At 47.3% G+C, this 26,894-nt stretch overlaps 2 protein-coding genes across 2 annotated transcripts; one reads left to right on the plus strand and one right to left on the minus strand.

The window, feature by feature from the left end:
- Window positions 1-840: 840 nt before the first annotated feature.
- On the minus strand, window positions 841-10,600 carry Pomgnt1 (protein O-linked mannose N-acetylglucosaminyltransferase 1 (beta 1,2-)). Its single transcript, XM_026397744.2, has 22 exons — window positions 10,501-10,600; window positions 9,856-10,025; window positions 9,147-9,261; window positions 8,918-9,036; window positions 7,822-7,887; window positions 7,619-7,732; window positions 6,346-6,463; window positions 6,053-6,151; window positions 5,776-5,903; window positions 5,403-5,473; window positions 5,121-5,196; window positions 4,843-4,926; window positions 4,710-4,751; window positions 4,446-4,504; window positions 4,091-4,163; window positions 3,876-4,004; window positions 3,667-3,792; window positions 2,716-2,780; window positions 2,467-2,511; window positions 1,941-2,076; window positions 1,604-1,713; window positions 841-1,512 (listed from the first exon to the last, which is right to left on the minus strand). The coding sequence occupies exons 2-22, from the start codon at window positions 9,973-9,975 to the stop codon at window positions 1,425-1,427; spliced, it is 1,983 nt and encodes a 660-aa protein (XP_026253529.1). The 5' UTR covers window positions 9,976-10,025; window positions 10,501-10,600; the 3' UTR covers window positions 841-1,424.
- Window positions 10,601-13,894: 3,294 nt separating this feature from the next.
- On the plus strand, window positions 13,895-26,247 carry Lurap1 (leucine rich adaptor protein 1). The gene is made up of 2 exons (XM_026397743.2): window positions 13,895-14,258; window positions 24,220-26,247. Exons 1-2 carry the CDS (start codon window positions 14,061-14,063, stop codon window positions 24,739-24,741), a joined length of 720 nt encoding a protein of 239 aa, XP_026253528.2. The 5' UTR covers window positions 13,895-14,060; the 3' UTR covers window positions 24,742-26,247.
- The last annotated feature ends 647 nt before the right edge of the window (window positions 26,248-26,894 follow it).

Below are 26,894 nucleotides of genomic sequence, written 5' to 3' on the forward strand. Positions count from 1 at the left end.
GCAGGACAGAGAACAAGGGCAAGAGTTCCAATAAGTTCCTGCCTTCCTGGCCAAGGCTCTATAACAGGCAGACCCTTTCTCAAGAGGTGTCCTACACTCAGATCCTGATCCTAAACCCTTCATAGATCCTTTAAATGTCAAGTCCCCTTGCCTTGGACTATCACATACTCCCTCTGGACAATCCTACCTGTTTCCTGGAGACTGACTAACTTAGATCTTCCTGCTCTTTGTCACTGGCTGGCTGAGTGAGAATCTGATGAAAACTATCACCCTCTTCTCCAGAAAAATACCAACATGACATTATTCATACAAAGTACCCTAAGACCAGACACCTTTGCTCCCACGCCTGTCTACAACCCAGTCCTAGCCCCCCTGACTTGATGCCTGCCTAGGATCCTCCCACGAAATCACCTCTTTAGGCCCCAGTGGCTGCCATTCACTGTTCCTGTCTCAACCACTTCCTTCCCACCCCCACTATGTTCACCTGCTCTCCCATCCCTCTCCCCCATCCCTTTTTCTGCTGCTCCATCTCTGGGGACAGGTGCAGGGCCCACACAGCCAAAGTAGGAATAGCCTGGTAAACAGTGGGGAAGGGGTGTGGGATGACTGCTTGAAGCTCAGCTCCAATTAGGGTGGGGCTAAAGTCAGGGTGTCCTAGGGTGGAGCCTGGGGAGAAATCTTGGAATTTGAAACTTGGGCCTCCCCTGGTGGCCAAATGGGCCCAAATGGAAGATAAATCCTGTGAAATACAGTAGGCAAATCTATCATCCATTCAGATGATTCTCTCCCTCACCTCTCTGCCTCTCTATGCACTCCCAACACATACACGACACATTCCCACAGGTTTTCTCCTTTTTTAATCAATGATCACCTTATCCAGCTTCAGAAACCTGGACAAAGAGGAAGCTGAGAGAGGAAGCCTGGTTCAGTGTCAGAGGGTCTCTGAGTGATTCTGTGTCAGCATATGGACCCTACCTGGGCCTGTTCATGGGTTGGGCACAGCAATTTCCTGAGTAAGAGCCAGTCCCACCCTCAGGGCAGTATTTCTGCCCCAAAAGGAATCAAAGCCCTACAGTTCTGGCCTATTTCCAAGGCTCCCAGGGCAGTCAATAAATAGGTTAGATTCTGAGCCAGGCCTGGGAAGAGGGGACGTACAAGGGGAAAGATCAGCTTCCCAGGGATCCCAAAGATTCCCAGGTACTGTCCTGCCCTTCTCTGACAAGGAAGTAAATAAATAGACCTTAAACTCAACAACAGGGGAGTTGGGACAGGGGAGCCCTCCCTTTCAAGTTAGTAATTAAGTCTCATGTTAAAAACAAACCAGCCCCAGCCCCTACCAGCATCTACAAAATCCTAAAGGATGGGGTGAAGGGCTAGCCTGCCTGGGGGTACACAGTACCCAGCCCTGCAGGGTCCTGGAGGTCTCATGTCTGTTCAGCGGCTCCCGGGGCTCCCTCCTCCTTTGGGGGTGGCTCCAGGAAAATTGGGGTGACTGATGGTGGCTTCTTCACTCTGGAATAATACAAGAATTATACATAGAGAAGAGCAATGTCCGTCAATCCCATTAAGCCCCCATTTCCCCAGATAAAACAGGGTCACTCACGAGTAAGGGGAGGCTGGGACCCCCACCACCAGGAAGTGGTTCTTCTTCCGAAATAATCTCCATAGACCCCGGTGGTTGCCACGTACATCCAGGTCCCAGATATGGAGGCACTAACAGAGGGGGAAGTGAGAAACATGGTTCAAGGAGCTGAAGGGCCACTGAGGACCCAGCAGCCACCTCAATCTGCAAGAGGTGGCATCTTCTGGACCGTGAATTTGGACAAGGGGATGGAAGAGAGGTTCTGAGAGAATGGAAAAGGTCCTGAGATTGAAGTCTCCAGAACAAAGGCTCCCTGCATCTTGGAGCATGGGTTGGGGGAAAGTGTGTGTTAGGGCACCTTGGCAAGCTGGGTCCAGGTGGTGAAGTCATCCTCTTTCTCCATTCGGATAAAAGCCACATAAGTGTGGCCCTCTGTGTCTGGCAGGAAGGAATCTTCACAAGGGTTCTTGCTGTGGTCCAGAACTTCAGCCTCACTGCAGTGGAGGGTGCAAAGGTAAGGCCAAGGCAGAGCATGCTTTGGGGTATGTCTCACTGGATCCTGGGCTTAGTTTAATGCTCTGCTATTGCTATCTTGAAATTCTTTTTTTTTTTTTTAGAGTTTTTTTGATATTTATTTATTTATTTTAGTTTTCGGAGGACACAACATCTTTGTTTGTATGTGGTGCTGAGGATCAAACCCGGGCCGCACGCATGCCAGGCGAGCACGCTACTGCTTGAGCCACATCCCCAGCCCCTGAAATTCTTAATAACAATTAGGGACGCTGATTTTCATTTTGCATAGAGACCCACACATAATGGAGCCTAAAATCCCAGTATTTAACTCCTTACCCCCAGCCAAACGTGCCAATTGCCCTGGGTCATACCTGAGTAATCTGTGAATTTCCACTTCATAAGCATCTTTCTTCAAACTGGAGAGGAGGGAGAAATGTGTCAAGGGAGGAGGGGAGCAGGTCCTCAGGTCCCATGGGTATAGCAATGGGCAGGGCAAGGGGTCACATGAGCAAAGAAGGCAGCAGGACTGGGATAAATACACAGGTCCTAGGTCTGGAAGGGACCAAGGACAAGTCATCAGGTCTCCTAGATCTTCCCCTTGTCCTGCTGCCAGCCCCCACCTGTCCACATTCCGAAGCTGGACACCAGGAACCGTGTTGAACTTGTGCTTCTTGAAGTAGGCCTCCTGGAGTGGGTGTGAGGGTGAAAATCAGGGCCTACACTGACCCACCACAGATCTACAAGACCCACAAATGAAGTCCTAGGTCTGGAAAGGGCCCTCGAGTTCCTCCCGACTCTTTGCAGCATCCTTGGCAAGCTCTAACTACTTTAATTTGGGCTCCACCATTGTTGGAGAGCTCATGCTGACAGGGCAGCTCATGCTAGTAACTGAGTTAGTTCCTGTTCTCGTGGCTGTCCCTGGGCCTGCTGTGCTAGAACCAAAGAAGCCAGGAACAAGCCCTGCAAGAGTTGGTGACAAAGGGACAGACTGGGCTGAGAAGGAAGAAATTGCTGACTCTACTGAGAGTGACCTAAGGAAAGTGCCTACCCCACTCTGGGAGATGAGTAAGGCTTTCATATTAACTAGCTTCTGGAGGTCTTCCTGGCTTCTAGGAGGTTCCAAACTGATTCCATTCCTTTGAATTGGGCTATCTCAAGGGCCCTCTCACTGGGGGTGGCCTTCAGCATAGACAGGTTGGGTGTAGGGGTCTGGGGATGTCCCTGTGGAATGAATCATACCTCTTGAAAGGATAGGAGAGGACAAAACTTACAGGTCTGGACCAGTGTTTAGAGGCAGAAATACCTTCTTCCCACCCCCAGACTAGTGATAAGAATAGTAATAATACCAGTTAACCCTTATCTAATGCTTACAGCTCAAAGCATTTTACATACATTAACTCATTTAAACCTTGTGACCCTATAAGTATTTTTAATCTCACTTTATATATAAACAGAAGCAAAAAAACAGGATAGTAATTTCCCTAAAGTGACATGCAAAGGTAGAATACTCCATAGTCCATGTCCTGGACCACCATGCCATACTGTGCCGTATACTCCTGCATCCCACTCACATGGAAGTAGCCATTCATGTTGAGGCCCACGATGCCAAAGTGGTAGGATCGGGAAACATCAGGGATGATGCACTCTCGGCCCCTGCGCTGTTCAGGCATCCGCATCCACATGTCCCAGTCCCAGAGCTGGGGATATGTGGAAGATTATGAAGGTCAGAAGTTTGGGCTGGTAGGGAACTCCAGCCCACTCACCCTGCCTTCCCAGGTACCTTTTCTGGAGTGGGCCACTTGGGCTCGAGTTCCTCCTTGTACAAGGACTTTCTGAGCACCCAGCCCAACCCAGGCATGGTTTCCACACGGTACAGCAGTGCTGGGTCTTCAGCTGTGTGTTCATACCCCTGAGGACAGGGGATCATTGTGGGAGGGAGGTATTAGCTCTGGGTCTCTACAGACTTCCCTGCTAACCCCTAGTCACACAGCTTACCTGGTCATTCCAGGCAGAGATGCAGTATAGGCTGTCATCTTCCTCTAGCAGATGGATGGACTGGCTCAGGAAACTGAGAGAACCAGTATCAAGAGTTCAGAGAAGGGTAATAAAGTAATGCTGGAAGAGCTACAACTGGGACTCAGAAGCCAGGTATCTTCCCCAAATCCCCACTGTCAACATTTATCCTTTATACTCCAGCCCCAACTCCTGTCTTTGCTTAGGTTTTTCTCCCACTTTTAGCTCATTCTCCAGAAAGCTCTTCAAGACAATTTATTGACTTCTCTGGATAGCCCACCAAGTAAAAGGCTCCATGTGGCTTATAGATGCTACAATGGTGGGCCATCTCCCTTACCTGAAGAAATCCACAGCAATGTCCAGGTCCTCTTCCAGAACCACAGCAAACTTGGCCTCCTGCAGGGGCAGGGAAACATGATCCCAAGGAAGCATCTCCCATCCTGTAGTTCCTCCCCTACCCCATTTCTTAGGTACCACTATCCTTGTTTTCCAAATCAGGAAGATAAGGCTTGGTGAGGGGAAGCAATTGCTATATGATAGGACTAGACTTATGTTCATGTATCCTTTCCCCAGGCCCAAGAGTTGTATCCTTAGTACTCACCGGGAACAGGTTGAAAGTGGCAGTGAGACTGGCCTTGTAGTGCTGGGTGGAGAGTGGGAATAGGTCACATGAACTTTGAGGTGGAGGGCAGGACTAGTGCCTATCCCCCCTTCCATCCTTGCCTAAGCAGTACCTGAGACACGCGGGCATTCTTGATGCTGATGGGAGTATGCTGGATGCCCCTCAGACCAAACAGCGCCACCACATCCATTGGTTCCTGGGGGACATGGCCACTGGTTTCATGTGAGGCCACTTCCCCATGCCCATCTCTAGGGACCATAATAAGCCAAGCCCTTTATATTTTACAGCCCTTGCCTGAACTGCTGCCCTTGGCAGTCCTCAGCAATCACTCTGCTCAGGGCCTACAGCCCTGTGCTGGCTCTGCTGAAGGCTCCCCCATCCCCTACTCACCTCATAGTAGCCATCGATGAAAACTGTTATCATCTGTGGAGACACCCCCTGGGCTGAGAGTAGAGAGCGCAGCATCCTGGGGAGTCCAGGGATGGGTTAGGGCTTCTCTGTCCTCTGAACTCAGGGGACCCTATTTATAAATGGACCCTAATTTCCCATGCTCACCCACATAGGTAAATGCCCACTTCAAGGGTTCTTTCTGCAGGAAGATGAGCTAAGCACCCTCCCACTTGCTAAGCATCTTCCTGTTCAGTGGTGGGTATAGCCCACTCCCAGGCTCACCTGTACAGGTAATTAGGTCGATTTCCTGCAATGACAGCCACAGGTACATTGAGGACTTTATTGTCTGGGAGCTGTGTTGAGAAACAGCTTTTAGCTTTTGTTTTAGTGCTCCTTCAAACTGGGATCCCAACTTATGGAAGAGTTCTCAGAGAGGTGGGAGACTCAGAGCAACAAGGAAGAGACAGAGGGTCTTTCCTGTTCTGGCCTCCCCATACATTGAGCCCAACTCCAACCCTGGGCCTTGCTCATATGGCTCATCTGTTTTTCCCCACCCTGTCTTTCAGAGCTCAGCCTGGTTCCCTCCCAAACTGGGGTAGAGAAAGTCCAAGCTGGTAGGAAGAATTCCATATCTTATTGCCTAATGCCCGCTCACCAGGTCAGGGCTGAACTCAATGGGTGTGGGGTCCTTGCAGCTGCACACACTTCCATATCCCTCAACTTTGCTGCAGAAGCGCCTGCGACGGCGGTTCATCTCTGTGTCAGCCCAGTGACACTCTGCCTCTGAGGAAGGGATGGGGTTGACAGGATGGACACATAAAGCCAGCGTAAAGAGCCCCAGGCACACAATCATGGGATAAAGTCCCATAAAGAGAATCCCAATGCCAACCCCCTGCCCAGACACTCCAGAGCCCAGCTCCCACTAACCCTACCTTCAGCTGAGCTCAGTGGCACATCTGTCTTCAGCAGGACTGGGTCTCCCCAGGAGGAGAGGGCAGGCGACTTAGAATGTTTCTCCCCAAGGACGGGACCTGGCAAGGGACATGAATGAAGGGTAATGGGAGCCCAGACTCCAGTTTGGGGCTTTTTCCCATCTCCCTGTCCACTTTGATCCAACACACTGCCAACTGTTCCTATATGTCCCCCTCCCATCCCACCCCATCTCCTGGGGCTTTTGTTTCTCCCTTGATACTACTACAAGGTGGATAGCTTTTGGTGCCAGCACCTCCTTTTCGTCCCACGAAGGCCCAGGTGTCTCTCCATCCAAGGGCAGGGCCAGCCTGGCTACCCAGGCTCCTCAGCAGAGCCTTGGCTGTGTCTTTGAGGTGGAAGGAGCCCTCATCCTGGGGGATCAGAAAATGTGGAGGGCCTGACTGGTACAGTTCCAGGAGACCTGGCCTCACAGCACCAATTACATATCAAGTACTATTAAGACCTTTTACTTAAATTAGCTCATTAAGTCATCACAACAACCCTCTATGGTCACTATCTTTCACAGATAAGAAAACTAAAGCTAGGTGAGGTAGTGGTGCATGCCTGTTAGCCCACCTACTTCGGAGGCTGAGGCAGAAGGATCACCTGAGCCCAGAAGTTCAAGTCTAGCTTAGGCAACATGGGAAGGCCCCTTTTTAAAAGGAAAAAAGAAAAAAGAGCACTGAAGGCTTAGAGAGAGTTGAGAATCATCTAAGGTCACCTAGGTAATAAATCCTCACCATAATCCTACACAATCTGTCCCCTGCCACCTCTCTGCCTTCTCTCCCACTTCTCTCCTCTTCCCTTGGTCTGCTCCAGCTCCACCGGCTCCTTTGCTATTCTTCAAGCTTGCCAGGCACTTCCCCACACCGGGGCCTTTGTACTTGCCACTCTTACTACCTAAATGTTCTTCTTCCAGACAATCACCGGGCTCACTCCTCACTTTCTCCAGTCCTCTGCTCACCTATCATCTCCCGACAGGGGCCCTCCCTTTTTAAAATGTAACCCCACCATTCTGTCTGTTTTCTCCTTCATCTAAGTAGTCATTTCCTAACATTTTAGATTTATTTGGCTGGTTTTTGTTGATCTCATCCCATTAGAATATAAACTCCATGGGGTAAGGACTCTGGCTTATTTCCCATTTTATCTTCAGCACCCAGAGCAATGCCTAGCATACAGTAGGTGCTTAAAACCTGTGTGCTGAGGGCTGGGGTTGTGGCTCAGTGGTAGAGCACTTGCCTAGCATGTGTGAGGCACTGGGTTTGATTCTCAGCACCGCATACAAATAAATACAAATAAAGATCCATTGACATCTAAAAATATATATATATATATATATTTTTTTTTTTAAACAAAACAAAACAAACTGTGTGCTGAACTAATAAAAGTGCCAAGGTAAGGACTGGAACATGAGTCACCTATCTTCAGAGGTTCTTCCCACGATGCTCTATCATGGGCAGAGAGACTTCTGGGCCATACATAGGGAACAGGGCATAGGGAACAGGGTCCCTGGCAAAATCACTGACCTTGACGGTGCAGATGAGCACTCGGCCGGGTGCCACCATGTTGAGGAACAGCACCATGGCCTCATCCTCATGAGGTGAGTATGTGTCAAACACACGTTTTGCCATCACATGGCCCTGGCAAGGGACATACCTCTCATGAGTAAGTGTCACCAGCAAGGAGAACTCAGCTTCAGTCCTCTGGGTCCCCACCCTTAGAACCTCACCGTGGCCTGGTTGAGGACGATGACATGGATGCCCCGGCCCTGCTCCCGGGCCTCATCCTCCAGAACCTACACAGTGACAGAGACAAAGTCCAACTCATCACTCTGACATTCACTCTGTCTTATTGGTGCTTAAAACATCAGCTGCACAAAACCTCCCCTCCTGCTTATGCCACTGTTTATAGTATTAACTCAGCTTGAAGGCGCCTCTTCCAGAAAGCCTCCTAGTACTCCCATCAGAAGCGATCACAGCTGGGTGCAGTGGCGCACACCTGCAATCCCAGCAACTTGGGAGATGGAGGGAGAAGGATTACATGTTCAAAACCTGTCTCAGTAACTTAGTAAGACCCTAAACAAATAAAAAGGGCTGTGGCTCAGTGGTTAAGCACCCCCCTGGGTTTAATGCCCAGTAATAAACAAACAAACAAACAAAAATCAAGATCACATCTTTCTACAACCCCTCTCTCATCACTTCCATGGCTCTCTACTTAAATTCTGGAGATACTGTAATCCTCCATCAGACTGGGACCCTCAAGGTACGGCAGATCCCCAGTGCCTAGCCCAAGGCTAAGACCAAAGGAGGAAACGAGAAGTGGTTATAAAATAATAAATCAAGAAGACATAGTGGCACATGCCTACAATCACAGGACTTGGGAGGCCAAGGAAGGAAGATTGAGAGTTTGACACCAGCCTTAGCACTTTAGTGAGGCCCTAACCAACTTAGTGATACTTTGTCTCAAAACAAAAAATAGAAAGGACTGAGGATGTAGTTCAGTGGCAGAGTGTCCCTGGGTTCAATCCCTGGTACTCCCACCCCAAATCAATCAATAAATTAATTAATCAATCAGTGAATTAATTGCCTACTAATACTAATGATCACTTTTGAGATCTCGGTACATATAAGACACTTCACATTACTTTTCGTTTAATCCTGACAAGTAGAAATTATTGGTTTCAGCCTACAGATAAGGAACTAGGGGTTCCAAAGTCACAGCAAGAAATTGGTGGAACTGCAATTCCCACTCAGGCAGTGGACCCCACAGCCAGTGGACCTTGCCCTGGAATGGAGTGACTGTACACCAGACCCAGGCCCACTTACTGTGGTGCCATCCACTGCCACATATACTTTGCTGCGGCTTGAGTACACCTCCACATCCAGGACTCGCCGGGGTCCACTGCCTCTGCGCCGTGGGGGCTCCAGGCGGCCGAGGGTATCATCTATGGGGGTGCAACAAGTCATGGGCATAGTCTCCCCCTTGGGATCTGCCTGCCACTCTTGCCCTGAGATCCCAGGGGTCCCCCCTTCCCCACCCTCAGCCTGGCCCCACCGTAGTCTTGCTCTGGCTCCAGGTCTTCACTAGCTTCGCTGATTGCTCGCCGAGTGTCCAAGATCAACTTGATGTTGACAATGACAGTCACCAGCAGGAAAAGCACGGCCCCTGTCTGAGGGAGAGGCAGGATGAGTGAGGCACATCTCCTCCAGATCATATAGGGTCTTCCTTAAAGGAAGGCCTTGGCAACAGTGAGGACACAGTTAGAACCTGGGATCCTTCTCTTCCTCTGCCTACTCGTCTCCTGGACCAGAGCCTGGTTTCATTGCCACCTCCTCCAGGAAACCTCACCTGACTCTTTCCCCTTGTCAGGGCCCTCCCTACCCAGTGTTCTTGTGTTCCTCCATTTGAGGACTTGATTTTCTTGGTCCCCTCCACAATTAGTTCCTGGAGATGGAGTCAGGCCCAGAGAACCAAGTTGGAAATCAAGAGACCTTGATCCTAGCCCTAACTTCTTGACAGGACATATATGTCCCTGGACAAAGCCTTCCTGATCAGACTTCAGGTTTCTGTCAGAAGCCTAGAAGGTTGGATTTGGGTTCCAATTCCAGAACTCTAGGTCTAAACCACTGCTGGTAGGGGCATGACACATAGAGGTTTCCCCTCTATGAACTTGCTGCTCCTTTCTGGTTGGAGGTGGCTATGATGAAGTATAATAGTCCAGGCTAGGGTAAACCTGGGAGGAACATTTGGGACATCTCTTTACCTGACAAAATCTCCGCAGGGTCCGCTGATTTGTCAGTTTATACTTCCAGGTAAGATACCAGCTTCGCTTCTTCCTAGCCCCAAAGGGCTTGATGAGGGGGCTGGGCTTCCAGTCATCCATACCGGATTTGGGAGTCACCACTGTCCCGGCCAATCCATGACTTCAGGAATCTGAGGGGACCAGAGGGTCACATGGAGTAAGGGTCACATGGAGTAAGGTGCTCCTCCCAAAAGTCTGATGCCTTCTGGAGAAATGAGGATCTCCCAGCAACTCCTCCCTGCAAACATCCATGCTGTGTGACCTGGGGAAAGTGGCTCAACTTCTCTGGGCCTGGCAGGAAAACATTCAGAGGGTTTGGATCACCTGGAAATTCCCTGGGGCTGGGGAAACTATCTGAGTCAGGACTGCTCAGGGCTCCAGGGGTAGAGGCCAAATAATTGACTCTAAAGGTTCATCAGCCTCTAAAAGTCCTTCCCAATCCTCTGGTGGGCAAAGAACAGCGACTTTCCCCGCCCCAATCCTCCACCCTCGTCCCATTCCATCTGGCCCGGTTCTTCTCCTCCCAGGGATCAGAGAGGCCCGAAGGCTCGGGAGACCTGCCCTGGCCGCACCACCCCTCCTGGACCCCAGCCTAGAGGCACTCACCGCTCAGGGGCCCCGGGCCCCGCTCGGGCGCCCTTCGGGCCCGCACGGTTCAGCCCCGCTCACCGCGGCCTCCGCCTCCTCCATGCCGCTCGCGGCCCGGCCCCGCCCCGCCCCGGCCGGCCCGCCCCCCCGCTTCCGCCGCCGCCGCCGCCACCGCCGCCGCCGCCGCGGGGTGAGAGGGCGGCGGGCGGTGCTTAGGGCGGTGGCCGCAGCCGGGCGTCTGCAGCCTGCGAGGAGGGGTGATGCTCAGACCCTCGTTCGCAGCTCCGCAAACCCGCGAGCCAGTGGGCTGCTGGCCCAGAGCAGCCCGCACCCGGCCTTGCCGAGGGCACCTGATTCCTGTGCGAGTCCCTGCACCTTAGACCAGATAACTCTGCACTCAGGGTTAGGGGGGCTCTGCGGGATCGCACGCTGCTCATCCGCCTGAGCCCTTCCTGGGCAAGGCTATTACCCAGGCCTAGGGCATGCACAGCCTTTGGAGCGAAGAGGGATTAAAACCCAGGTTCTACTACTGTTCTGAGCACTTTACTTATATTAACTCATTCAATTCCACGACTCATGAGGTGGGCACTATTACTTCCCCCATCTTAGGTTAAGAAAATGAAGCCCAGTTTCACAAAATTAGGAGAGCTGGTATTGAAACCCAGGCGGTCTAGCTCCGGATTCTGTTCTTAACTACTGCACCATACTGGCTCTAGTAATATAGAGTTGTGAAGTTGGAGATAATATACATAAAATGCTTAGTTTAACACAGTGGTTCTCAAACTTCAGCTTGCATCAGAATCACTTAGAGGGGTCCTGGGGTTGTGGCTCAGTGGTAGCGCACTTGCCTAGCATGTGTGAGGCAGTGGGTTCGATCTCAGCACCACATATAAATAAATAAAATAAAAATCCATCAACAGCTTAAAAAAAAATCACTTAGAGGGTTTGTTAAAACACAGAAAATTAGTTTCTCTCTCATCCCTACAGTTTTAGATTCATTCTGGGATAGGTTGGGATTTTTTTTTTTTAACCTTTACTTTATTTATTTGTTTATTTATTTATGTGGTGCTGAGGATCGAACCCAGGGCCTCACATGTGCTAGGAAAGTGCAGGTTGCCCTACCAGACCGGCATATTTTTGCATTTCTAACAAGATTCTAGGTGCTGTTGATACTTGTTTGAAGTGATTGGGAAACCATGGAACCATTTTAGGCAGGAGAGTCAGAGAATCTGATTTATATTTTAAGAGAACCTTTACTGTTTTGTGGAGAATGAATTGAAAGGAGACAGAAAACAGAACACCAGATATTTTTTTGAGCTCTCCCTGTTCCATCTGCCTCCTGCATATTGGTGTAGTACCCCCAAAATATTAACAGTGCTTGTTTTAGGAGTTGAGGCAATAGGTGATTTTTCCTAATGAGTATGTATTAAAATATAAGAAAACCCAACACATTTTATCAATATTTTTAAAGTGCCCTTAAATTGGGCGTGGTGGTGCACACTTGTAATCCCAGCTATTCAGGCAGGAGGATGGCAAATTCAAGGCCTGTTGGTGCAATTTAGTGAGATCCTATCAAAAGGTGGGTGTGTGGGTATATAGGCTGGGGATGTAGCTCTGTGTTAGATCACTTGCCCATTATGTGGCAGGCTCTGGGTGCCCCAGTACTAAATAAATAAATGTAATCAGTCACTTAGTCTGGTCAGTCTTATCTCCTAAAGAGTTCTCTATTCTGGTTCTTCAATTCTTCTCCAGCTTCACAACCAGACCCTGGTCCAAGTGGTTAGTTTCTTGTCTTCCAATAAGTTCTTGACTCCATATTTTTACCACTCCAATCCTTTCTTCTTGCAAAATCCAGAGGAATTTTTCAAAAAGGCAAATATTCTATCTTTTGCTTAAAACTTTTCATGGATCAAAAAAATACTAAGGAAAAATATGTTACAAAGATAAATTACAAAATAAATTACAAAGATAACCATTAGATAAACTAGAAATGATGAAAATAAATAGTGCCAATGTCAGAAGGGAAGTAGAATTAAATCCATATATTCGAATTTATCTTTTTCCCCCCCTCTGGTACTGGGGATTGAGTCTTGGGGTGCTCTACCACTGAGCCACATCTCTACCCTTTTCATTTTGAGACAAGGTCTCACTAAGTTACTGAGACTAGGAGATGGTCTTGCTAAAGTGCTAAGGCTGCTCTTGAACTTGTGATTCTCCTGCCTCAGGCTCTGGAATAGCTATGATTATAGGCTGCACCACCACTCCTGGCATTCATATTTATTTTATAGGAAGTCAGTAGACCGTGTTTAAAATTAAGTAGTGATATAAGTCTGTTACTTAGAATTATGGGTGTAAGCACCAGGAAAAAAAATAAAAAAGAAAGTGGTTGCCTCTGAGAAGAGGGAAAAAAGATGGGAAGGGGCAGGCAGGTCAAAGCTCTTTATTTATTCATTTATTTATTTGTTTAGAGACAGGACCTCTCACTAAATTGCTGAGAGTGTTCCTAAAATTGCTGTAGCTGTCCTCAGATTGAAGATCCTCCTACCTCAGTCTCTGGAATTGCTGAGATTACAGGCATAGGCCACTTCAACTGGCAGTAGTTGTCTTTTCATTGTAAATCCTCCTATAACCATGGGCTGGAATGACTTGGATTAAAAGCTGAAACAAAACAAAACAAAGTTTTTCATGGCTCCTCACTGCCTGTAAAATAAAGTCCAAACACCTTGGTATTCAGGAGTGTGGCACTCAGACCAGGAGGATGGCCATCACCTGGGAGCTTGTTAAAAATGCACAATCTCAGGCCCAGCCCCAAATTCATAGAATCAATCTGCTTAATATTTATCTAATTAATTAACTATTTTATGTGTTGTCAGAAGTAGAACTCCTGTGCTCAAGTGACCAATCCTACTATCTCAGCCTCAGAGTAGCTGGGACTACAGGCCAGTGCCACAGGACCCAGAAGACCTGCATCTTAACAAGTCGGTAGATGATTCATACTCAGAGTGAAGCTTAGGCAGCATCTTGTTGGTAAGCGGATGCAGGGTGAAACCCTTCAGCTTTAATACAGGTTGCTCTCCACTGGTCTGAATTTTAGCCAATGAAAGGAGAGTGTGTGTGAGTGGTTAGCTAAATTCTAACCCCTTTTTAGACCCAGCTCATTTACTCCAGTAAGCTTTCCAGATCTCTATAGCTGTTACCACGATCCTTTAAACTCCTGTATCTATTTGAGGTTGTTTAGTCTTAATTCTGCAAACACTTGTTGGGCACCTATTGTGGGCCTAGCTGGACTCAGTGCTAAGGTGAGGAGTAGAGCTGAGCTCTTAGCGCTCCTTAGGACCAAATCCAGGATCGCCCAGCCCCAGCTATCCAGGGCCAGAGGTTGCGTGCGCAGCACTCGAATATATATCTACCCCCGGCTCCGCGCGGCTTTTCTGAGTGTTACGGCGCCCTCCTCCCGCCCCTGCGCCGCGCGGGCGGGGACCCACCGGTTCCGCTCGGTAATAGCCGGCGGAAAAAGAGGACCCCCGGGAGCGGACCCCGGCGTCTGGCTTCCCAGCCCGGTTCAGGCTTGGGCGCGCATGGAGGGGACCGTGGAGTTCCAGACACCTGACCTGCGAGACGTGGAGGGCAAGGTGGGCAGGAAGACCCCTGAAGGGCTGCTCCGCGGGCTGCGAGGCGAGTGGGAGCCCGGAACCTCTGGCGCGCTGTTGCTCCCGGGGGCGACCAGCAGAAGCCCCGGCCTGGGGGACAAGATCATGGCGCTAAGGATGGAGCTGGTGAGTGGGGACACCACAGGCCAGGAGGACGGAGTCCCTAGGGTCGAGAGGAACCTACTCTCGTCCCCAGAGTTAGACTGGAAAGGAAGGAGTTAAAAACTCGGCACTTAACTCCTCGGGATCCCTCCTAGATCAGTCCATAAATTCACACTGGGGTGGAGGCAGAGTGACGTCCATTAATTGTCCCCCAAGGATGAGTGGAGTGTTTGATGAGTCCTGAGGACTGTGGGTAGTTTTTCCTACCAAATTATTTAGGAGAGGAAAGGAAAGGGCTGGGAACTACTCAGAACCTAGCTCTTCAAATTCGGTCCCCTCCCCATAGGGGCCACCTATTCTCCCAGCCCCCATTTAAGGCAACCAGGTATTTTCTCCTCTTACAAACTGGGAAAGGGTTTGGCTCCTTTGCGGCCTGGAGTGTTTGTGAAAATATTCGGCACAGAAGAAATTTGGGTAAGAGTATATCTCCCCTGCCCTCTTCAGACTGCCTGGATTAGGGGCACTGAAAACATCGCCCTTTCCTTAACATCTCTCCAGCTGCACTTAAAATACTTGAAATTTCTAGGGCCATAGCAGAGAAAGTGCTTCACTTGGACTCAGTTGCCTCCCCTGCAATCTAGGATACTGGATATTTGGATCTCATCTATACCTTCTTGGGAGGAAGAGGAAACACCAGTCCTCCCCTGTCTCCTGGAGTTGCAGGTCTAGATTCAGAGCCAAGAGGGCAGCTGGGGCCCCAGCATGCTCCCCAAGGATCTGGTTCTGGTGAAGGAGGCGTGATTTACACCTGCTACCACTTTGCAGCCAGTTCTGAGGAACTGAAGAATTGCCAGCTGAATCCTGGCCCAGAACCAGGAGTCCAGAGTGAACCTAATAAGTCTTCCTGGAGCCCCACTGTGTGCCAGCTCTGCCAAACTGCTCTGGGAGGGAGCAGAGGGAGGAGGTCTTCCCAGAGCTCTCAGATCAGCCAGGACTCTGACCTGCTGGGAGAAAACAAGCTAGGAGATTCTGGTGGGTGGAGCAGTCAGGAGTTCCCTGGGGGCAGGACTTGGATGCCTAGTGTGCACTTGCCCTTGAAGGTTGGAGGTGAGTGCCTGATTCTCCAGAGCTGGACTTGACTGTAACCACCTCAAGGAATGCCCAGCTTTGCCTCATTGTTGTACAAACTTTAGCTCAAGGTCCAGAAAGAGCCTACCTAGTTTGCCCTGCTTTGAAAACTTTTACCAAGTTCATATGCTAGGTACTAAGCATCCTGCTGAACACCTTCCATGATGATCTCTCTTTATTTTTATTTTTTGGTACCTGGGGATTGAACACAGGGGCTCTTTACCACTGAGCTACATCCTCCTGCCCTTTTTATTTTGTTACAGGGTCTGTCTAAGTTGCTTAGGGCCTTGCTAAATTGCTGAAGCGGGTCTCAAACTTGGAATCATCCTGCCTTGGCCTCCCAAATTGCTATGACACCACTCCCGGCTTTTTATTTATTTATTTATTTTTGCCATACAGGGATTAAACCCAGGGCTTTACATATGCAAGGCAAGTACTCTACTACTGAGCTACATCTCCATCCTATATATTTATAGATGGACACAATACCTTTATTTTATTTGTTTTAAAATTTTTTTTTAGTTGTAGATGGACACAATACCTATATTTTGGGCTGGGGATGTGTGGCTCAAGAGGTAGCGTGCTCTCCTGGCTTGTGTACAGAACCACATACAAACAAAGTACCACTTACAAACAAAGATGTTGTGTTCGCCGAAAACCAGAAAAATAAAATAAAATATTAAAAATTCTCTCTTTAAAAAAAAACTATTTTGAATTTACTTATTATTTTGTGTTTTATGTGGTGCTGAGGATTGAACCTAGTGCCTCACACATGCAAGACAAGTGCTCTGCCTTTGAGCCACAACCCTGCCCTTATTTATTTATTTATTTTTATTTATTTTTATTTTTAGAGAGAGAGAATTTTTTAATATTTTTCACTTTTTGGTGGACACAACATAGTTATTTTATTTTTATTTGGTGCTGAGGATCGAACCCAGCACCCCGCACATGCCAGGCGAGCGTGTTACTGCTTGAGCCACATCCCCAGCCTCTATTTATTTTTTAATGTGGTGCTGAGAATTGAACACAGTGCCTTACACATGCTAGATAAGCACTCTACCACTGACCCACAACCTCAGCCCCCCCCCAACCGTTTTTATTTATTTATTTATTTTTTGTTTTATTCTTATTATTTTTGTGGTGCTGGGGATTGAACTCGCATATAAGACAAGCACTCTACCAACTGAACTATATCCCCAGCCCCCTTTTTATTTTTTAATTTTGAGTCAGGGTCTTGCCAAGGTTCCCAGGCTGGCTTGGAACTTGTGACCCTTAGCCTCCTGAGTAGCTACAATTACAGACCTGTGCCACTTCATCTGGTTTACATGATATTCTCTCAAATCTTCACAGCAACCTTGTTAGATAAGTGATATTTTATAGAGGAGGCAAGAGAGGTTAAGTAATTGCCCAAAGTCATGCAAAAAATAAAAAGCAAAGTCAGGATTTGAACCAACATCACCTGACCACATTTTATATCTTTACCATTGAGACCTGCCTTGTACCAGATATTTTAAGCCTGTCTTGTGTTATTGAAATGAGGAAAGTGATGTTTTCCCGTACTTGGAGATATTTAAGGGCTTGCCTGAACTCACACAGGGCATCTGGAACCACACCTAATTTCTCTGGTTCTCTTTTCCGACTTGCTGGGGACTACCAGATTATGAACTTTAAGGTGGTACATTTAACTTCTGAATTTGTCTCTCTGCATTTTTGACTCACCTGGCATGGGGCCTAAGACTGCCCACGGTTGGGGAGGGGAGAGAACCTTTTGGGGGCTAGAATAAGGGACCCCCTAGCCCATTCTTTTCTTCTTCCCTCAGGCCAGGAGGTCATTAATCTCTTAAGGCATTCTGCCCTGCCCACTGGTTATAACCAGGAAGGACAAGGGGAAGAGCAGGGGATTTCCCTTGGCCTCACTGGAGGCAGAACAGGTCCAAGCCCTTTAAAAACTGTCCTTCAATTGCCCCTCTCCCTGCTTTCCTTTTTGGGAGGGGCCAGTCCTGCCCTTGAGGCCAAGGTCAGCTCTGCCTATTGGCTTCCCCACTCCTGCTTAGCTCCACTAGGCAGAGGCTGAGTGAAGAGCTAGAGTCTGGAATTTGTGGGTATGGGAAACAATGGCAAACTCCCCTCCTCACTTCTCCCACCCAAATAACTGTTGTTATGACAACCCACCTCCACAGAGCAGTTTGTGGAAAAGCTTCAGGCAAGGAAGGGGAAGACATAGGTTCAAGTCTAGATTCTGCTTCTGAATCATTTTGTGATCTTGAGCCAGGCCCTCTCTCTCTCAGGGCCTTAGTATTTCTGTCTCTTGGAGGGGGAAGTAAGGGAGAATTGTGAAACTAAATGATTTGCAAGAGCCTTTCTAGTAACAATAGTCTGAGAATCTCAATTCACCACCTAGGAGCTAAAATTGGTACTGAGCAATGAGGGAGCCTACCTGGTGAAGCCAGATTTAAAGTTAGGTAGTCAGTGTAGTTAGGTAAATCGGGTCTAATATCGAGTGAAATCTAAAATGGAGGCCATGCTGGGAATGACTCAGGGAAAACAGGACAACTCATGGAGTGTTAATAAAGTTCCGAAAAGGCCCTAGGCCAAAGTCCACCTGGAAGAAATGTTAATGAACATCCCCCAACAGACTTGAAGACAGCCCATCCCAAAGAAATGTTAATGAAGCCCAGGATACAGCCCCCAACAGATTTGGAGGTAGCTCATCCCAAAGAAATGTTAATGAACAGCAAACTTGACTCGGAAATGACCAGATTACTCCTTTGTCCCAAACCCTTCCCACCTACATTCCTTCACCAAACCTATAAAAAGGGGAACACATTGCCCGCTAACTGGATTCCACCTTTTGGGTCCCCTTCTTCCTCCGGGAGAAGTCTTTTCTTCTGTCCTTTAATAAATTTCTAATTTCTACTCTGGCCTTGCCTCGGCGTGCTTCTTTGGTGTTATTCTTCAGCATCGGGGAGCAAGAACTCGTCACCGGTCAACAGCGGTAACACTGGGACCCTGGGCCTGGGCAGAAAGTCTGATATGCATATGGGGAGGAGTTGGGAGACTTGAATTCCCCCAGGGAGAGAATGGGTTAGGGTTGCCTCTAAGACTGCATCTCTCCTGAGCTGTTATTCCCTGCTTTGTTTCCAAAGAGATGGTATGAAATAACTGTTTCTTTTTCTGGCGAGAAAGCCTTGCTTTTTTCTATTTTGGGGAGTGATGCTATCACAGTCAGGGAATCCCACTGTCACAGGATTATAGAATCTGATCCTCTGATTCATTTCACAGCCACACAGTACCACCTAGTTCCCTGAATTCTGGGGACCACCAGAAGGGCCAGATAGTAAAGGAAAGAGAATCACAGAACTGAGTGTGACCTACCCAACACTAGGGAGAGCGCCAGAAACAATTGAGCAGGATTTGTTCTCAAAGAGCTCACAATCTGGGTTAGGGAAGGAGGGGACAACTCTAGTACAGGATGAGAAGTGCTGTTGGAACCCTGGGGGGCCTCCTGGGAGTCTGGATCATGAAGTAACATAGTTGGATTACTGCCACTTGGAATTGGAGGGGATATATCCTGAAGTTGGAATGCTTCTCTCCTCCTCTTTGTCTGGCTAAGTCCTACTTCATCCCTAACCTTCAAGTCTCATCTGATATCCATTATCTAGGAAGCATTTCTGGCCTCCCTGAATTGGGTTATGGTATTAACCTAGGTACTCATAGTCCTCTGTGCCACAGTTGTTTCCTCTAGCATTTGTCACTTAATTTGGGGGTGGAGGGGCAGGGTACTGGGGATTAAATCCACTCTACCTTTGAGCTACATTGCTAGCTCTTTTTATTTTAATTTTCTCAATTTTGAGACAGGATCTCACTAAATTGCTGAGGCTGGTCTCAAACTTCTGATCCTCCTGCCTCAGCCTCCTGAGTCCCTGGGATTACAGGCATGTACCATCATGCCCAGCTTGTCACACTGAATTTTAAGGACTTGCTTTATTGTCTTATCTAACCCACAAGACTGAACCCTCTGAGGTCAAGAAATGGTGGCTTTTCTCCTTTGTCTAACACAGTGCCACGCCTGTAAGAAACATTCAATAAATATTTGTCCTGTGACAGATTAATTTTATCTTGAGAAAGGGCAAGGAAAACTTCCCAAGGAAGAAAGCATTTGAGATAGTCCCTGAAGACTGAACAAGGGCTGTGGGAATTTAGTTTAGGAGGGCAGACTCAACCCATTCACTTACCTTCACTGCTTTCTGAAATTCTATTAAAAACCAATAGAAAGATTATTATATTTTTTTAAGAGAGAGAGAGAAAGAGAGAATTTTTTAAATATTTATTTTTTAGTTTTCAGTGGACACAACATCTTTATTTTATTTTATGTGGTGCTGAGGATAGAACCCAGCGCCCCGCGCATGCCAGGCGAGCACACTACCGCTTGAGCCACATCCCCAGCCCAAGAAAGATTATTTTAAAAGGCATGAGGCAGGTGGCTCAGTGGTAGAGCATTTGCCTGGCATGTGTGAGGCACTGGGTTTGATTCTCAGCACCACATATAAATAAAATAAAATCCAGTGTCAAATAAAAACTTTAAATAAATAAAAAAGGCCTGAGGCCATAATGACAATGAGAATAAAGGGAGAAGGTGATGGGAACAAAATTTTGGAAGCTGATAAGAAGAAGAAAAGTAGTAACTAACTCAGACCTCAAAAAAGCTGAATTCTAGGCGGGGCATGGTGGCACATGCCTGTAATCCCAGTGGCTCAGGAGGCTAAGGCAAGAGAATCACTAGTTCAAAGCCAGCCTCAGTAACAGCAAGGCACAAAGCAACTCATAAGACCCTGTCTCTAAATAAAATACAAAATAGGGCTGAGGATGTGGTTAGTGGTCGAGTGCCCCTGAGTTCAATCCCTGGTACCCCACCACCACCACCAAAAAAAAAAGCTGAATTCTAAGCTAGCAGTAGGGCAAACTGAAAAGCAATGCATTTGCACTAAGAAATCCTCAAAGAATTGGTGCAGTGGTGCACAAGTATAATCCCAGTGACTCACTTGGGGAGGCAGAGGTAAGAGGGTCACAAATTAGAGGCCAGCCTGGACAACTTAGCAAGATTCTGTCTGAAAAAATTAAATGGTCTGGTGATATAGCTCAGTGCTCAGTGGTAAAGTGCTCAAGGGTTTAATCCCCGGTACCAAAACAAAAAGAAAAACTCTCAAAGTCTTGGAGTTAGATGCACCAGGTATTTCTGGAACTGAGAGCACAAGAGGTGCTGAAACCAAGAGGATTGCTTAAGTATCTGTTTAAGAATGATATTCTAAGATGGTGCTGAGGTACATACCTATAATCCCAGCTGCTTGGGAAACTGAGGCATGAATTCAATAATAAGCAATTATAATTGCCTCAGCAACTTAGCAAGGCACTAAGCAACTCAGTGAGACCCTGTCTCTAATAAAATACAGAAAGGGGCTGGGGATGTGGCTCAGAGGTTAAATGCCCCTGGGTTCAATCCTTAGTACCAAAAAAAAAAAAAGAATTTCTAAGATCCCTTCCCCTTCTCTCACTGTGTAACCAGGTTAATTACTCCTTTATCTAGCAGAGGTTGGAAATAGAAGAGTAGAATGGGAAGGAGGAAAGGGAGAAAGGCAGAAAGAATTGAAAGAGAAAACACAGCATGAGAAGTAGTTTTGGTATGAGGACTTTAAATTTTTTTATATTTTATATTCATTTAGGTGTTGGGATTGAATGTAGGGCCTCAGGCATTCTGTATAATGCCTGAACTACATCCCCAGCCTCTAGTGTGAGGACTGTTGTTTAATGCATTTAGTTTGGACTGTACCACTGAACTACATCCCCAGCCTCTAGGATGAGGACTTTTGTTTAATGCATTTAGTTTGGACTTGAATTAGAACTGTTATTTCACTGTTAATGTTTGTCCACGTTAGGAAAGAATTAAAGATAACCTCCATTATCTTATGTCTTTAATAGTCTGTATTATCTCATATCTCAGGTATTTATGCCTATCTCACCTTATTGGGACTATAAACTTCTCTCTCTCTTTCTCAACATTTTTTTTAAGTTGTACATGGGCACAATGCCTTTGTTTTATTTATTTTTTATTTTTATGTGGTGCTGAGGATCAAACCCAGTGCCTCACACGTGTGAGGCAACCACTCTACCCCTGAGCTACAACCCCAGCCCTAAAAACTTCTCTTAAGCAGTGGCAATGAGACCTTTAAAATGTAACACAGAAAATTAGAAGACAATGGAACAATGTCTTAAATCTCAAGGAAAAATTAATTTCAACCTAGAATTTTATATCCAGCCAAACTTACTGCTATAAGGCTAGAATAATAACATTTTAAAACATGTAAAGTTTCAACCTCTAGATGCATCCAGAGGGAGAGCACCACTCACCTGAATTAAGTAGTAAATCAAGAAAGAAGGGACTAGGGTTGTGTCTCAGCAGTAGAGCGCTCGCCTAGCATGTGCAGGGCGCTAGATTTGATCCTCAGCACCACATAAAAATAAAATATTGTGTACATCTACAACTAAAGCAATTTTTTTTTAAAAAAAAAAGAAAGAATATATGGGTGGCATCTAAGAAATAAAGGATCCACCTTAGGAAAGGCAAAGGAAATCCCTAAGATGATAGTGAAGCAGAGACAGATTGAAGCAGATCAGAAGCCTTCTAAAGAGATACTACTCAGTTACTCAGGAGGCTGATGCAGGAGGATCACAAATTCCACACTAGCCTGGGTGTCTCAAAATAAAAAATGAAAAGGGTGATAGTTCAGTGGTAAAGCACTCCTAGGTTCAAGCCCCAGTACTGACTGTAAGGTGGGGTGAGATGCCTCTAGAAGATAGAATAGATAGATCATCTCATGTGATGTGTTTGAAAGCCTTGAAAGGGAAATTCAGATAATTGGGAAGAATCTGGGAATGATCTACTGGTAACTACATAGCAAACTAGGCAGTAAGTCTAAGCAAAGCATAGGTTGTAAGAAATAAAAAGTAACTGTTGTAAAGTACATAGCTTGGCTATAAATAGCATTTCAAAATCCTAATAAGGTAATTGTATTGCCTTTTGGGAAAATGAGGAGGTGGGAAGTATGTCTACATAGCAGAGGAGTGGGGAGTGGGTTAAAGTTAAATCCTTATAGTGTGGGAAGTCAATAGAAAAATGTTCAAAATTTAAAAATCAAAAAGTTGCAATAGAAGCATGTGATTTGGAGGCTAGGCTGAGGCAGAAGAATCACAAATTCCAGACCAGTCTCAGGAATTTAGGGAGGCCCTAAGCAACTTAGAGACCCTATCAAAAAAAAAGGGGGAGGGGGCTGGGGATGTAAGTGGTAAGTGCTCCTGGGTTTAATCCCCAGTACCAAAAATAAATCTTGTATAACTGTTTGCTTCCATGTAAGCATCTATTGATTTGACTAAAAGTGAAACTAAGGGCTGGGAATGTGGCTCATAGGATTGGCCTAGCATGCGTGAGGTACTGGGTTCGATCCTCAGCACCCACATAAATATAAAATAAAGATATTGTGTCCACCTTTAACTAAAAAATAACTATTTAAAAAAATGAAACTAAATAAAACTAAAAAGTCATGTTGTGGCAGGACCTTGGGTCCATAGAGAAGTATGCCAGAGGTGAAACTAGAGAGATGGGCAAGAACCATATTACTATAGGCTTTTGAATGCCAGCCACTGAAGTGTTTAGATTTCATTCTCTTAAGAACAATGCAAAACCAGTAAATCCCTCTTGAGCAAGGGAGGGACAGGTTCAGACTTGTGCTTGGGAAAGGTATTTTAGTGCATCTGAGCTGAGAGGGACCCTGGAGATTACCCAGAAAATCAGAATTGTTTCCAGTACAGACAGGGAGACTGGTGTTAGGTGAAGGGAGACCATGAATCCCAGCCAGTGGGATGCTGATCCTTCTTAGCTCTGGCCAACCTTTTGTTCCCATAGCCCAAGCCCATAGTCTTGTTACCAGTACTCTGAAGGGACTAGGGAACTAGGTTAACTCGCTCTTTATTTTTCAGCTCCCACCTGCTTTTTGTCCACTTCCCAGTTAACAATCTATCAAGCTATTCTTTGTCCGTTTCTAAGTCTTACTGGTGAATCTGAACCAGTTCAATAGACTAAATGCCCTAAATATGAAGTTCTACCAAACTAGAATTTGATTGGATTTTAATATTTAACATTACTAAGACCTTATTCTGTGCTAGGTACTATGCTCTCAGTGTGTAATAACACTTCAAAATCTTTATAGCCACCCTGTGAGATGAGTGATTTAGCCCTATTTGCAGTCAAGGAAATTGAGACTCAGAGAAGAGTCTCAATCACACAGCTAGCTCATCAATAGTGGAGCTGGAGCTGGGTGCAGTGGAGCACATCTGTAATCCCAATGGCTTGGGAGGCTGAGGCGGGAGGCTCGAGTTCAAAGCCAGCTTCAGTAAAAGCAAGGCACTAAGCAACTCGGTGAGACCCTGTCTCTAAATAAAATACAAAATAAGGCTGGGGATGTGGCTTAGTGGTTGAGTGCCCCTGAGTTTAGCCCTGGTACCCCCCCCCAACAAAAATAGTAGAGCTGGAAATTTGTGGGGGGGGTTGGGGAGGCGGTTTCTGGGGATCAAACCCATGGCCTTATATATGCTAGGTAGCACTCTACCACTGACCTCCATCTCCACCCTGAGCTGAAATTTTAAATAGTTGACCATTTTCTTCTAAAGCCCATTCTCCACATTCTGTTTCCATGCTTCTTAAAAGCAAAACACATTCGGTTGGTCACTAAGTAGGGGTCTCTGGAAATAACTGTGGAAGCCCATCGCTCAGACTTGTGACTAATTCCTTCTTCCACTCTCCCAGGCTTACCTGCGAGCTATTGATGTGAAGATCCTGCAGCAGCTGGTGACCTTGAACGAGGGCATTGAGGCAGTGCGTTGGCTGTTGGAGGAACGGGGGACACTGACCAGTCATTGCAGTAGCCTCACCAGCAGCCAATACAGCCTGACAGGCGGGAGCCCAGGCCGCTCAAGGCGGGGCAGCTGGGACAGCCTTCCAGACACCAGCTCTACTGACCGGCTGGACAGTGTCTCTATTGGCAGCTTCTTGGACACTGTGGCCCCCAGAGAGCTTGATGAACAGGGTCCCCCAGGGGCTCCCTGTCCTGAGATTGACTGGACAAAGGTTATACCTGGCGAGGAGAGGGCCAGGACTGAGGTGGACCTCACAGCCACCAGGCTAGAGAGCTTAATGTCTCTGAGGAAGCCTCCAGGGGAGGGGCTCCAAGGTGGACCATTGGAGCCACCAGAGGACGAGAGTGCCAAACTGGACTTTGAGGCCCACTGGTACTGGGGACAATGCCAAGATGATGTGACCTTCTTGTAACAACTTTCCCAACATTTTGTACTCCTATAGATCTTTCATCCCTTGGCCCTGGTCTCCCACAAAATTTATTCTCCCTCAGTCAAGGAGTAGGAATAGGATGCTCTGAAATCAATTACCATGAAAACCTGGCTCATCATAACTCTGGTCCTAGGGAGTCTCTACCTTTATCCCTCAATTACCAGGCCCCTAGAGCTATTTTCATAGAGAGGTTAACTACAGGTGGGTGTCTCCTGGTGTGAGGGTATTTCTATCCTCTCTCTCTGCCCCCCCCCATAAGGATTTATGACCCATAGGAGATCACTAATGAAGAAATTGGGATGTAATTACTTCATCTAAAGTCTAAAAGTCTTGCCACCTCTTGGTCAAGAAGACTGAGACATTCAGGGCCAACCCTTCCTGGATTAGCCCTCCCAGAATCCTTGGGAGTTGGTAGACCCTCCCCTTCCTACTGATGTCATTTCCTCCTAGGATGGACTGACTTTTTGTCTGTTTCAGTCTTTGGATGGTCAGTATAAGGGTGTCTGCGCCTCTGCTGCTAAGTGATATCATATCACTTCATAGCCTTACCATTACTTCGTGTGAATGGCAGCACATCACCCCTTCTGACAGGAAAGTTGCTCACTGGTGGATGTTTGTGCTGCTTTTTGGAATGTTCTTACCTTTTAAACAGGGAATTCTCATTTTGTCCTAGGGGGTCTCACGCTCTCTATCTACATCCCTGTCTGGTGCAACACTTTTGTCTGTTTGCTTTCTGGGAGAGAAACTGTTAGGGCCTGCACCTAAGGCTCTGAGTCAGCTTGGCCCACTCTGCTACAGACCCCTGTCTTACCCAATCCCTGGGCTGCCCCATTCTAATTTTGACTCCATTTCTGCCTGCGGGGAGGTTCAGTTTCTGTGTCTCTACACCTTCTCAGTTTCCTTTTCAGGCCTCAGGCCTTTTATATGCAGATGAGTCCTAGCCTTCTCACCCAATGTTGGGAGCTGGGGAGAGTGAAGTTTGAGGCCCTCAGGGCTCTGGGGTAAAACCAGAATCTTGGAGGGTGGGGAGGTGTTATCTTCTCTGACTCTGTAATGCCCTTCCCCCACCAGGTCCAGCCTTCCACCATTTGGTCACAAGGATGAGGTTGGGATACAAGGAATTCCCTTGTCTGGGCCACAATGTGGGGGTGTGGCAGGAATAGACAGAGGCTCTTTGGTCTCTGGGCCCCATCTTGGGAGGTGGGCGGGAGCAAGGGAAAGTCCTCTTTTCTCCCTTAGAGCAAGCCCCCTTTACTCTTGGACCTAAGGAGGGAGCGGGGGACTGGCTCTGGGGCTGGATCTCAGGACCCTAGCTAATTACACCAAAGAAGGAATTCACTGAAGCTGCCAACCTGGGGCTCAGAGAAGGGACAGGCCCAGAGGCCAGGGGGGATAAGGACTATGGCTGATGTTTGAATGAATTCTTGGAGATTAACTCTTTGGATCCCAGGTGACTGCCCCATATGTTCTCCCCTGTTTTTTGTGGGCCCTAATCTAATTTGATTACTGGAGGGGCGGGGGGGGGGGCGGGGAGGGAATAAAAGAGGGTCTTGGGATATTCAACGTGTCCTCCTGAGTTGGAGGAATCTTCACCAAACCTTGAAATAACTCCTGCCATTTTTCTACTTTTCAGTTTTTGTTGGGGAAGGGAAGGAAGGAAGCCAAGTCTCTATTTCCCTTAAAACTCCTCAGATGTTGTTCAGCAACCCCCACTCCCATCCTTCTGAGCAGTCCATGGCTAGCCCCTAAAGATCCTCTCTTCTCCTCTCCCTCAAAGTGAAAGAAATGTCCAAAGTATCCTCTCAGCCTCTTCTCTTCTTCCTACCAGACCTCTCTTTACTGCTCCTCAAGAACCTGGGGCTCCTGACCCCTTAAAGACTGGGAATTCCAATACTCTATTCCAGCCCCTTCTCCACAGTGTTCCCTTGAGTGACCAAAGTAACCACCCTTCCTCATGGATGTCATTATATTCCTTTTTACTTTTTCTGGGGGTGTGGGGTGTGTGTGGGGGTGTGCTTAGAGATGCTTGTGTGCTGGGCACTGAGCTATACCCCCCAGCCCCATTGCATTCCTTTTTGAGTCTCACTTCACTCACTTCATGTAGTAGTCAACCAACTTCTCAACTGAAGAGGTTG

Source organism: Urocitellus parryii, chromosome 11 (genome assembly GCF_045843805.1).
Source record: "Urocitellus parryii isolate mUroPar1 chromosome 11, mUroPar1.hap1, whole genome shotgun sequence".
Taxonomy (NCBI): Eukaryota; Metazoa; Chordata; class Mammalia; order Rodentia; family Sciuridae; genus Urocitellus; species Urocitellus parryii.

Bases quoted from the DNA above. Each gene is read 5' to 3' on its own strand.
- Pomgnt1 (XM_026397744.2), bottom strand. From the start codon at position 9,975: ATGGATGACTGGAAGCCCAGCCCCCTCATCAAGCCCTTTGGGGCTAGG. The intron at 4,505-4,709 runs GTGAGTACTAAG...CTGCCCCTGCAG, and splicing joins CCACTTTCAACCTGTTCCCG to GAGGCCAAGTTTGCTGTGGT. The intron at 2,077-2,466 runs GTATGACCCAGG...CCTCCACTGCAG, and splicing joins GAAATTCACAGATTACTCAG to TGAGGCTGAAGTTCTGGACC.
- Lurap1 (XM_026397743.2), top strand. From the start codon at position 14,061: ATGGAGGGGACCGTGGAGTTCCAGACACCTGACCTGCGAGACGTGGAG. The intron at 14,259-24,219 runs GTGAGTGGGGAC...CCACTCTCCCAG, and splicing joins TGGCGCTAAGGATGGAGCTG to GCTTACCTGCGAGCTATTGA.